Source organism: Alexandromys fortis, unplaced genomic scaffold (genome assembly GCF_014885135.2).
Source record: "Alexandromys fortis isolate MF-2015 unplaced genomic scaffold, M_Fortis_MF-2015_v1.1 scaffold_44, whole genome shotgun sequence".
Taxonomy (NCBI): domain Eukaryota; kingdom Metazoa; phylum Chordata; class Mammalia; order Rodentia; family Cricetidae; genus Alexandromys; species Alexandromys fortis.
In genome coordinates, this window is record NW_026067921.1 from 8,745,869 (window position 1) to 8,758,654 (window position 12,786).

The 12,786-nt window shown below is 44.1% G+C and overlaps 2 protein-coding genes across 4 annotated transcripts in view; one reads left to right on the forward strand and one right to left on the reverse strand.

Annotated features, from left to right (window-relative positions):
* Window positions 1–360: 360 nt before the first annotated feature.
* Window positions 361–10,109, reverse strand: Ssmem1 (serine rich single-pass membrane protein 1). 2 transcript variants are annotated; one of them, XM_050141694.1, is made up of 3 exons: window positions 9,795–10,109; window positions 3,105–3,159; window positions 361–891 (listed from the first exon to the last, which is right to left on the reverse strand). In XM_050141694.1, exons 1-3 carry the CDS (start codon window positions 9,831–9,833, stop codon window positions 395–397), a joined length of 591 nt encoding a protein of 196 aa, XP_049997651.1. In that variant the 5' UTR covers window positions 9,834–10,109; the 3' UTR covers window positions 361–394. The 2 variants fall into 2 exon arrangements, with proteins under 2 accessions (XP_049997651.1, XP_049997650.1); XM_050141693.1 differs by lacking the exon at window positions 9,795–10,109 and adding an exon at window positions 7,644–7,826.
* Window positions 10,110–10,328: 219 nt separating this feature from the next.
* The window catches only part of Tmem209 (transmembrane protein 209), a 28,947-nt gene continuing 26,489 nt past the window's right edge, over window positions 10,329–12,786 (forward strand). The window contains exons 1-3 of one of the 2 annotated variants that reach the window (XM_050141639.1): window positions 10,329–10,429; window positions 11,242–11,378; window positions 11,555–11,613. In XM_050141639.1, the coding sequence (XP_049997596.1) occupies window positions 10,427–10,429; window positions 11,242–11,378; window positions 11,555–11,613 (199 nt within the window). In that variant the 5' untranslated portion in view covers window positions 10,329–10,426. The other variant, XM_050141638.1, reaches the window with a different exon arrangement.

Genomic DNA, 12,786 nt, shown 5'->3' on the forward strand with positions numbered 1-12,786 from the left:
GGGATCTGCCTGCCTCTGCCTTACAAGTGCTGGAATTAAGGGCGTGCGCCACCACCGCCCAGCTAAATGTATTTTCAAAGAGTCGTAGTTTTTGTATCATCAACATAAACAAAATACATACACTTGGGATATGGACTATCTACCCTGGGCTCTTTGACTTAAAAAAAAAAAAAGATTACAGAAGACACAAGTCTTCCATGTTCCTATGGTGGCATGAACAAATTCTCCGCCCTTGTTCTGAACAACGACTTTGAAATTCCACCTCTTGGGTTCCAATTACACTTTTGTCTTTAGCAAAGAGGCTTTATTGTAAAGGTTTCCTCACCCACAACCCTGATTTCATGTTTTATTCATCTCCTTCTTTAGATTTCAAGTAAGGTAAGGATGCCAAAATTCAAACTTTACTTAATGTTGTGTTGAGGCCAGGTGTCAGGCTCTCCTGTTGAATCTCTTCCATCACGGGGGTTGTTCCCGAAGTACTTTCAGGGAAGTGACGCGACAACCATTCTTTGGTTCTCATGGCCTTGCAGTGGAGGCAGGGCCTTTCTCTGACTTGGTAATTTTCCAGATCCCTTGGCCTCAACACTGATTTTCTCCTCTTGATACTGGCGGGCGACGGAGGCTGTCCACTTTCGCTCTCCTTCCACGAGGACGCTCCAGAGTTGGACTCCTCATTTTCGTGCTCAGTGCTATCGCTGTCTTGCTGGATCTGATTCTTCCGGTGGAACTGGGAATGGCGCCTAGCTCGTCTATGTTCAAGGTAGGCATTGACCAAAGCCATTTCGGAGTCAGTTACGGCAGAAAGTTGGTTCTGCTTTGGTTTCTTCATCACTTGTGAATAGTCCCAGGATCTGTCTTTACTTTGTTGCTTATAGAAAGTTTCTTTACTTGCTAACCAAGAAAACAGATCAGCAAGTTAGGCAAGAATAGTCATTAATAATTGGTTGTTATAGAAAGATCAATTAAGCCGGGCGGTGCTGGCCCACACGTTTAATCACAGCACCCAGGAGGCAGAGACAGGCGGATCTTGTGAGTTTGAGGCCAGCCTGCTCTACAGAGAGAGTTCCAGGACAGCCAAGGGTACACAGAGAAACCCTGTCTTGACAAAGAAAAGAACAAAGAAAGGAAGGAAAGAAAGGAGGGAGGGAGAGAGGGAGGGAGGATGGGAGAGAGAGAGAGAGAGAGAGAGAGAGAGAGAGAGAGAGAGAGAGAGAGAGAGAGAGAGAGAGAGGTCAGTGAGAAGGACAGACAGCTTTGGGGGCCCTACAGAAGGTGTCTGGAGGGCCAAAGCCTGCCTTCTGCTTATAAATTGGCATATTTACAGGACAGAGGACTTGGGACAGGGAAGGAGGTTTCAAAGTTTTGTTTTTGGCTTGCAGTTGGCCCTTGTTGGACATAAGATGTGAGCAATCAGTTAAAGAGTGTTAGGTCCTTCAGTCAGAGGTGGTGGTACAGGCCTTTAAGGCCAGCACTGGGGAGGCAGGTGGATCTCTATGGAGTTCAAGGCCAGCCTCGCCTACAAAGTTGAATTCTAGGTCAGATAAGGGTTATGTAACTTATCTAAATAACTCAATTAGTCATCTGACCACCCATTAATATCGGATATGGCTGGGCACTATCGGGGTCTTCAGTGGGGATGGTGGCAGGAACCTAGGGAAGTACACTACTTTATGTATTCCTGAATGTTGATTACTGTGGTTTCAGGAAACTGCTAGAACTCTTCAAAATGGCACTTTTCAACATGATGGGGCCTTGGCTAACAACTTCACATTACCCAAGAAAGTCTGACCCAGCAGTCAAATCACTGCCTTCCTCAATCACTCGCTAATGCCGGCAAAATGAGTGCTTTTCTGGTGCTGCCCTCCACCCCACAGAGACGGGAGGAAATGACTGCTGAACCTTTGTAAGCCCTGGATGTGGTATCAAATGGAAGAAACGTGGTCGCAGAAGTTGCAGGGTGTGTGGGAGAGGGATCTGACAGCAGGATGCCTCTCTCTCCTCGCCACGCTCTATGCGGATGTTGGCTCGGACCAGCTCAAACGGCCTGATACATCTTTGAAAATTTTGTGAGATGGTTAAACCATCATTGCTAAACAAATTTTACAATTAAATCAGTCTGCCAAAAAGGTGATAATTACTTAATGCCCATAATTTCCTAATTATCTTCCTACAGTTTATTATGCTGTGGACCCTCAGAGCTGTTTATCTGGGTGTGGGAAGGCCTACCGGAGGATGTGTTATTATTATTGTACTTCTGTCTCCAAGTCTGTTCTCTGACAATATGCTGCCAGCTCCAAACCATCATGGGAGTGAGCTGGAAAACTAGCAAAAAGACCAGGGCTTAGTGCCCGGGGCTAGGAAAATGATGGAGACTGTGTTTCTCATGTAGATTGTCACAGCTGCCACCTAACTGTGAATAGCAACCCACAATCAAGACGTACTCTCCCAGTGTTCTGAAGCTGTTGTTATTTACGTCATCAAAGCAGCCGATGAACAACTAAGCTGATGTCTCAATTCCATTTCATTCTTTAGCTTTGAGGACAATAACATTTTGTTTGTTAGTTTGTTTGTTTTTGTTTTTTGAGACAGGGTTTCTCAATCGCGAAGGAGTTAGTCCTGGAACTAGCTCTGTAGACCAGGCTGGCCTCGAACTCACAGAGATCTGCCCCTCTCCGAGTCTTCCTAGTGCTGGGATTAAAGGTGTGCACTACCACCACCCAGCGAGGACAATAACATTTATGCTAACATTATACTCACTTGGTCACTTGGCTTATAACTATGAGATGACCTAGGAGGCAAGGGTCTGGCAAAAATCAAAAAGAACACTGTGTGTGAAATCAGTAGTCTACAGAGAACTTAACACAGATACTTCATAAATTATGGGACAGAAATCTTTCCTATCAATACACACACATTTGTCTATTCACAAAGCTTTGTGAAGGCAAGCCCCAAGACACGACAGCAAAGGGAGCTCTGGCTACCGTAATCTGTCCTTTATGGTGGCGGCTCTGCTGGGGCATCTGCCTTTGGGAGGAGGGAAGCAAAGCCTTCACCCAGAGGCCTTCTAGTCTCCACACTCCTCTGGAGATCCCCAGAATGCTCACCTTGACTTACTGGCGCACTGGTCCCACCGTCTTCATCCCACTTGCTGGCAGACATCTGTTTCAGGAATACAGTGAGATGAGCTCAGTCAGTTGCCCTACGGTAACATCGACGAGCCCAGGACCATTGCTCGAGGTCCTTTACTAAGGTCTAGCCTTGAACAATCAACCCTGTCAGATATGCACATCTGGAGTTCCTTTGTAATGGGGACCTACCTCCACTGCCAGTTCAAAAGACCATGCTTCTGTAGCAGAATCCACCAAAATGGTCTGACCGAGCAAAACTGAGCAAAGACTGTAGATAAAATAATACTCACGAGGTGATAAAGTTTTCTATCACTTATAATACATAGAAGTTTCATTTAAAAACAGACAAGGGGGAGGGGCTGGAGAGATGGCTCAGCAGTTAGGACCACTGGCTGCTTCTCCAGAGGAACTGGATTCAATTCCTAGTACCCACATGGCAGCTTAAAACCGTCATGTTCCAGGGGATCTGATACCTTCAGACAGATAAACGTGCAGGCAAAACACCAATGCACATAAAATAAAAGTAAATTTAAACAAAATCACTCAAAAAATGGATTGGGGGCCTGGCAAGAAGGCTCAGTAGGTAAAGGCACATGGTGCTAAGCCCTACGACCAGCATTCGATCCCTGGGGACAGCATGGAAGAAGAGGAGAACTGACTCCCAAAAGTTGTCCTCTGACCCCCACATATACACCATTGCGCATGCTCATGCTCAGGCACGTGTGTAAACCCACACACAATAACACACATAATAAATTTAGACCAAAACCATATTTGAATCCCAGTGGGTAGCACACACCTATAATCTGCACACTCAAGGTCCCGAGTTCAAGGCCACTCTGGGTTATATAGCAAGAGCCAGTCTCAAAAAAAAAAAAACACACATTAGCTTCAAATGAGTCCTTTAAGAACTCAGGATGGCTGGGCGTGGTGACACATACCTTTAATCCCAGCACTCAGGAGGCAGAGGCTAGTGGATTTTTGAGGTGTGAAGCCAGCATGGTCTACACAGCGAGGTCCAGATCAGGGAGACCTTCATAATGAGACCCTGTCTCAAAAATGGATTGATTAATTAATAGTGGCTTTATTCCTTCTTCTTCCAAATTGTCCACAATTAGGAAATACAATTTGTACAGAAAAGTCAAAACTTGTTTAGGTTGAAAGGCACTCTGCCGAATGTGTTAAGTTCGTTACTTTTTAAATTTTTAACTTTTTAAAGACCTGATGTAGGTGGGTCTTCTTTCTATCTATTGCTTTCATTGGTTGATTAATAAAGAAAACGGCTTGGCCTCATAGGTCAGAACATAGGTGGGTGAAGTAGACAGAACAGAATTCTGGGAAGAAGGCAATGAGGCAGACGCTATAGCTCTCCTCTCTGAGATGGGCGCAGATTAAGATCCTTCCCAGTAAGCCACCATCTCATGGTGCTACACTCATTAATAGAAATGGGTTAATCAAGATGTGAGTTAGCCAGTAAGAGGCTACAGCTAATGGGCCAAGCAGTGTTTAAAAGAATACAATTTGTGTGTTGTTATTTCGGGGCATAAGCTAGCCAGGAGGCTGGGAGCCAGGTGGCAGGAACGCTGCCCGCTGCTCCTTCTACAAAGACAGGTCCTCAGGTAGTGCAGTTGGCCTGGAACTAACCTTGTAGCCAAAATGACCTTGAACCTACAGATCTTCCTGCTTCTGCCTCCTAAGTACTGGCATGACGGGGCATGCACATATTTGGATCATTCTAGCAGCAAAATCCAAGATCCCTGGCTTAATACTTTCTCTAGGACTCCAGTAAGGTATTTCCTTGTCTTTCTCTCTCTCTCTCTTTTTTATTGGTACAGTAGTCATTCTCTAAATATCTTGAGACTGAAGTCCTTCTTAAAGTGACATTTTTAAAAAATGTGTGAGGACTCCATGCATGTTTTAAATTTAACATGTATAGAGAGAATTATTAGAAGACTGGAGGCTGTGACCTAGATGCTAATAGCGGTTGGGGATGTCTGTATAATCTGGACTCTGAAGTGGTGTCTGTTCCATTTTGTCTACCTTCCTATAATCTTGTGCTCTGCAGTGAGCACTTCTGTAGTTGAGGGAAAAAGTATTTAAAAGCACTTATTAGGTTTATAAAAATCACTTCCACAGAGAGCTTCCACACTGGATGCCAAATCAAAATACAACCACAAAATCAAGGGAAAGATTTTACATTAAACTAAGTGGAGTCGTATGAGTTATGGTTAGCACAAGCATTTCATTATCTATCCCCGTGCAGGACTTAGTGAGGGAAAGCAGTGACAGTGGTCACTCTGCAGGGCAGAGCAGGGCAGGGCAATAAAGGGGGGCTGCACTCTTTCTGCCACACTCCAGCTCTCCCATCTCACCATACCACTCCATCCCTTCTAAGCTCAATTTCCACATATGCAGAAACAAGGATTTCAGACAACTATGGTCTAGAAAAACAAAAGCAGCACTAGCAAACTTAAGTGCTAGACAAGCAGGCCAACTCAACAGATGATCTCGAAGCCGGGTGGTGGTGGTGCATGCCTTTAATCCCGGCATTCAGGTAAGCAGAGGCAGGAGAATCTCTCTGAGTTCAGGACCAGTCTGGGTCTACAGAGTGAGTTCCTGGACAGCCGGAGCTACACAGAGAAACCCTGTCTCATAAAGATAACAAAAGGAATACACGTCTTCTAAGAAGAGATGAATCTCAAGGGCATGGGTGCGTTGCTTGTTGGAGGGTGATTCCCACCACATTCCCTACCGCTCTCGACCACTGCTTTAAGGGTGGGAGATAGAGACCCACTGTCCCACAGGGAAAACGAACAAGCTCAAAGTACGGGGGAAATTTCGTCCTCCTTGACTGGCTCTCATACAGTTCTCAGGTTTCAAATCTAGGACCCTTCAGAAGAAGCAGGCCAACCAACTGGAGCTGCCACAAGGGCACAAAGTGAAAGATGAAACCCCAAAGATAATTACGGTTTCAATCAGTGCTGAACAGATTTAATCCAACATTTCAAACTATGCTTTGAAGTAAACAAATAATATGGCAGGAAATCTGGATCCCTTTTCCCTCTGTCACTCTGTCACAAACCACTTGTGTGACACTGGACAAGTCACTTAAATTCTTTGGGCTTTATCAGCCACCCCCCCCCAAAAACTAAGGTGGGTATGGGGATTTTACTTGCTTACAGACAGAAGCCTGGACCACAAGCCCCCTTCAGTCCTTGGAGCATAGCTCGAGAGCTCCAAACTGCTGATGTAAGCAAGGGGACCAAAGAACAGCGTAGACCTCTTAAATGATCTTCATGATGAAATTGCCAGTGATCAATTCCAATTTTTTGTTAATTTTCTAAAGTAGCTTTTCTTGCCAGGCCAAATTCAATATACTTAGCTAGGGAATCTAAAACACATATAAGCATCACTGTTCTAATTCTCCTTCTGGCAAAGCATTTACCTCAAGAAGCATTTAGACATCAGATAAAACTTCTTGGCCAGGAGGTAGTAGGGGGAAGAGGGTTTTTTTTTATTATTATAATGGAATCTACCTGGCATCGAAATAACAAACCTCCTCTTCTCCATCCAGAACTAACATAGCACTCAATCTAGCTGGCCACTGCCAGCGGGGAGCTCTGGCTAGAATGCTAAATGATGGTGGCTTGATTAATCACCAGTCTATTATTAATGGCCAGAAAAGATTCTGTGTCAGCAATTTATAAGAGGTTGATTGCTCATAGTATGTTGCAGGCCACAGACTTAATAAAGCGGACTATGCCATTCCTAAGCTTCTGGCATTTTCTTTTGCTATTCTGTGCCTAAGAGTGCTGACTTTAGCTCTGTTTCGTTTAATTCTGTATCTTAGTCTATGCAGAAAATGGAGTTTCCTTCTAGCCACGCCCCAAATCCTACATGTGTCCTATCAAAATGGAAACATTTATATCTTTAATAGAACCACACGGCTATAAGAGGGATTTGGAAGTCACTAACCAGTGGAGAGTTTTATCTCAATATTATATAGCATAGGAACAAAAAGGTAAACAGCCTAAATTTTCAACTGCAGAATTTTCATAGTGCAACCATAAGACAGAGAAGTTATAATGAAAAGGCTGCTTCCATGAGGAAGGATTTACAAAATAATAACTCAAAAGTCAGGCTATGAAAATACACACAATATAAGTTTTGACTATGCAGGGGCGGAGAGAGAGAGGGAGAGAGAGAGAGAGAGAGAGAGAGAGAGAGAGAGAGAGAGAGAGAGAGACCGAAAAAAAGCAGGGAAAAATAACCTAGAAGGAGTTCTCCACAAATTTAACAGTTTGTATCTCTACAAAATGAGTGGAGTGGTTTTAATGCTCTTTATCCTTTTCAGTATCTTTAGACTTCCTGGCATGAGAATGCATCATTTTTTAAACAAAACAAAAACCTTTTTAAAAAAAAAAAAAGTACTTTCATCAAACTACAGACAGACAGACAGTGTAGTTGCTGAAAAACCTTACAAAGACACGATTTAAAGTGAAAAGGATTTCCTACCCAGACAGAAGCCCGAGAGAAGAACATGAGGATCAATACGACGACGAAATACCAAAGCAGGAAACTTCCTACTATCCCACAAGAATCGTCCTTCCGGCACTCAGCATCCTGTCTCGGAATACTAAAACTGAGGGGCATGGGAGGAGGGTCCAGCTCCCAGAATAAAGACAAAATATCTCCCATAACAGCTTCTTGCTTAGGAAATAATAAGACATGCTCAAAGGGATGAAGGTGACTGGGAACGATTTCCCTCCATGGCCTATGACAACTTCCCTGGCAACCTATTGTGACATACACTTAAGTAACTGTTGTAGGAACTGATAAATCTGCTTGGATTAGATGGGCAGATTTATCTAAATGACACCTAGAATAGTTTATGGTATTTCCTGAATTTCTCAGTATATTTTCTTCTGCCTAAGTCTTTTCTTCTTCGAAGCTTACATATTCTTTATTTTCCTATTTAAGTGTCTAAGGTATTTTTTTAATCAGTCTCTCTTTTTTTAATGTGTACCATACCACTGTAAATTAACACACACAATTCCAATGTACTACTGGCTGCATTGTGTGTTCCCTAAAATTTAAATGTTGATGCCTTCAGAGCCATCTTGTATTTTGAGATAAGGCCAGAAGAGAGGTAGTAAAAGGAAAGTCAGATGGCTGGATGATAAGACTTTCTACCCGAGGTCAATTCCCCGTGATTCACATGGTAGAAGAACACTGACTCCCTCAAGCTACACTCTGACCTCCACATGTTCATGGTGGCACATGCGCATATACACACAAAATAAATAAATAAGTAAATTCAAAAACTCTTCAAGAGGGAACGGAGGCTCCACCGGGTCATAAGGGTGGAACCTTAATCTAGCTGATAGTCTCGAAGAAGAGGAAAGGACACCAAAGATTAACCAACATGGGGGGGAAAGGCCATATCAGAGTGTAAGGTGAGGTCATCTGCAAGCCAACAGCACCAGGCTCAGCAGACTCCAGCCCTGCTGACATCTTCCCAAGCTGTGTGTGTGTGTGTGGGGGGGGGGGGGGTGTCTTCTACGCTCTTTTTCCCCCCTTGGAGGAAGCACTCATGTTTTGGGATGTAGTGTTACGGTAACTAAACACATAATGGCAACTATCAACTTAATCTAGCTGATAGTCTCGAAGAAGAGGAAAGGACACCAAAGATTAACCAACATGGGGGGGAAAGGCCATATCAGAGTGTAAGGTGAGGTCATCTGCAAGCCAACAGCACCAGGCTCAGCAGACTCCAGCCCTGCTGACATCTTCCCAAGCTGTGTGTGTGTGTGTGGGGGGGGGGGGGGATGCCTACTCTTCTACGCTCTTTTTCCCCCCTTGGAGGAAGCACTCATGTTTTGGGATGTAGTGTTACGGTAACTAAACACATAATGGCAACTATCAACTCTGATCTGACAAGTGTTATATAAGCCTGAATAAATGCACAATAGCTTGTTACCTTAAAAGGAGGAAACGGACCCCTGTTAAGAACTATGTCGAAGTTATACAGTTTCTTTTTAGATAGACTTACATGGGGAGAAATGAGAACCTGGCATTCTAATTTGACTGGACACTGAATTGAACCCTTTCTTTTTCAACAGTTTTCAAGTTAGTCCATCCCTAAATCTACATCTAGATCCAAACTACATCATACTAAGACAATGATCAAAATCTCACTGGAAAAAAAAATAGCTCTTTAAGAGCATACAATAACCCGCCAGTTTTCATATGCAATACCACCATGACACCTCATTTCTTTCTGTTTAATCCTGATATTTATTTACATTTTCTGAGACAGTCTCATGATGTAGTCCCGGCTGGCCTTCGAACTCCAGAGATCCACACGTCTCATTAAAGGCAAATACCACCATGCCTGGCTGGCACACTTCTCTGGAAGGAGTCCCTGAGTACACTGCCCATTAGTCCTCTAACTCGGGTCAGTGTTGCCACTCCCAAGAAAGTTCTTCCAGAGCTGAGATTGTGCTGGATGTGCCTCCCCCAGTCTCCCTGTTTCCACTTCACCTGTAGGAGTCAGACAAAGCCCTTTGGAGCAATAACCAGAGAGCCCCCAGCCCCATAGCCCACATCGGGAGCAGTGGTACACTGTAGGAACCGGCACTAACTACTAAGTAAAACCCGACTCACCTCCCTGGCGAATCTTTTCTCAGTACTTTGAAAGAACATTCAGGGCAAAAGGTGGGGTTTTGTCGTTTTGTTTTTTGCCTCAAAACCACTAACTTCAATAGAACGTTCTAGTTTTTCTTCCTACTGCTGCAACCCCATTAGGTGGATATTTGAGAATTGAAGTTGGGTCAGAGTAATTGGGGTAAACATTTCAAAGCAGGAAAAATGCTTTGTCATTGCTGATTGTGTCTGGACACGTCAGGCATGCTTGTATCCTACCAATTAGCCATCCGGCTAAATAAAACCTACTTACAGATGAGCCCATACGGATCCTAAATAAATCTATAATTAATAATATTTAAAAAATCAGCTTATTACAATCATTACTTTTTACTAAGGGCTCAGAACGTGGTCTGAATTTTGCAGCTCAGCTTTCTCCCTGTAGCTGAGTAGGAGCCACAAATCCGAGGGCGTTTCCCTGGCAACGTCGCTGCCCTGGTCCCTCTGCACCACCCCCTCCTTCTCGCGAGAAGAGACGGCCGGCCCGGTCCTTCCGGTAACTGGAGTCTTTTCTAGCCCGCCGCCGCCTTAGGCTTGGCTTCGCGCATGTGCAGTAGGGAGTGGCGCGAGTTCGCGGCTTCCGGCTGAAGAAGATGGTGCGTTTTGGGGGGTTGTCTTTGTGATTCCTGGACGTGGAGTCCACGCGGTCCCTCAGAGATCCACGCCTAAAGTTGTGCCTGGGGTTCAGCCAGGGGAAGATGTAGCCGAAAGTCCTGCCACTTGTAGTGGAAGGGAAGAAAGACACAAGGAGGATGAACAAAGTTTATTCAGAGGTAGCCAGGGAGGGCAGCTCTCCTACGGGAGTTTTGGCGCGGGGCTGGATGGCGGGAAGGATACTAATCTGCTCTGTAGAATACGACTTCCAGGAGCTGCCATATCAGACTGTAGAGCTGAGCCTAGCAAGACAAAGGAAATACAATTCCACTGTACCAAAACTGAATGCACGTGTTCCCTATCTCTCTTGAGCCAGACCACCTCATTAGTAAAGCCTTAAAATCTCGTCCCCAAAAGGAGATCCCAGACCTGTAGCAGTCCGAGGTCAGGGTTAGAGTCTGTCACAGTAATGACAAAACTTGGTATCTTGTGTCTCTTCATCTAGACCTAGTAACATCCTCGAGTCAGACAAACCGTGAAATCTTTGAGACTTAATAACAAACCCTTACATTATGAAACAAGACACTATCATTTATTGGAACCATTAGTTCCTCTGCAATAACCAGCCAGTTCTCTGTTGAGTTCTCTGTAGTACGAAAGAAGGCAATTATTTTAGGACACCCTTTTCAAATACTAATATTAAGGTGGAGGGATGGGGAGAGGAGTTGGGGAAGAAATATTAAGGAAGAGGAAAAGACTGTGGGGTTGATTTCCTTTGATTAATTCCAGGCTGTCCTGCTTTGCTTTTGAATAGATGCAAGGAGAAGCAAGCCCCAGTGCTTCTCTTATCGACAGAACCATCAAGATGAGAAAAGAAACAGAAACTAGGAAGGTGGTTTTAGCCTGGGGACTCCTAAATGTATCCATGGCTGGAATGATATATACCGAAATGTAAGTTCATCAGCCCAAAAGTGACATTTTAGACCATCATTGGCTGGTTCTATGGCTTTTCATATTTCTTTTGGTTTTCGGTGCTTGGTTGGTTTGTCATGGAGTTAGGGGGTGGTTTTCTTTTGTTTCTGTTTTTTTTTTTTTAAATAACTGAAAAGCATTTCTAATCTTTTCAGGACTGGAAAGTTAATTAGTACATACTATAATGTGACATACTGGCCCCTCTGGTATATTGGTAAGTAATTAATTTTCACTGGGATTTAGATTTACTACAAATGAAAACTTGCTTATAGTTTAATTCAGCTTTAGGATTCGCTCTTTCATTCAGAGACAAATAATGAACTACCTGCTCTGTTTCCCAAGATGTTGAACAACAGAGAAGGAACTAGGAAAACATTTTGTTGTTGTTGTTGTTTTGCTTTTTGTTTTTTCAAGACAAGGTGTCTCTGTGTAACAGTTCTGGCTGTCCTAGAACTTGCTTTGTAGATCAGGCTGGCCTCGAACTCACTAAGATTCACCCACTTCTGCCTCCCAAGTGCTGGAAACAAAGGCGTGCACTACCACCTCCCAGCTAGGAAAACACTTTTTTCTATGGGAAGAACATTCTAGTAGGAGACTGAGTCAGGAAGATTATTTCAAGTTTGAGGACAGCCTGGTAGTAAATATCTAATCCCACCTGGTGCTTGGGAGTGGAAGAAGAATCAGAAGTCGGAGGCCAACCTGGCATGGCACATGAGACCTTGTCTATAAACTACACTAATAAACAATACAGAGATAAGTAGTTAGGAGTCCTACAGCTTGTGGGTGATGAGGTTTACCTTCGCCATTCCTGAAATACACTCTCGCTTCTTCACCTTCAAGACCAGACCAGATTAATCGTTAGGATAGAAAGAGTCCTAGGGATGTCAAAATAAATCTGTAGCCTATGCAAGTTGAAATCAGTTGTGGACAGCCAGCGGTGGCTTTAATCCCAGCCCTTGGGAGGCAAAGGCAGGTGGACCTCTCAGTCCAAGGCCAGCCTGGTCTACAGATCTAGTTCCTGGAAAGTCAGGCTGTACAAAGAAACCCTGTCTCGGAAAAACAAACAAGAAAGAAAGAAAGAAATCGATCACGGAGGAATGGAGATGACTCCGAGGTCAAGAGCCATACTGCTTTTGCAGAGGACCCAGTTTTTTTCCTGGCTCCCACATGGTGACTCACAACTCCAGTACCAGGGTTCCAACACCCTCTTTGGGCCTCTGCTATACCAGGCGAGGACATGGTGTACATAATGCATCCGGGCAAAATACACACGCAAGATAACTTTGAGAGTGGGTATGGCAGATGGAAAAGGACGGGATTCAGGATGATCACACCTATGGTAGAGTCATGGTTCACCAACACACTGGGACTCCCAAAACTCACTTGA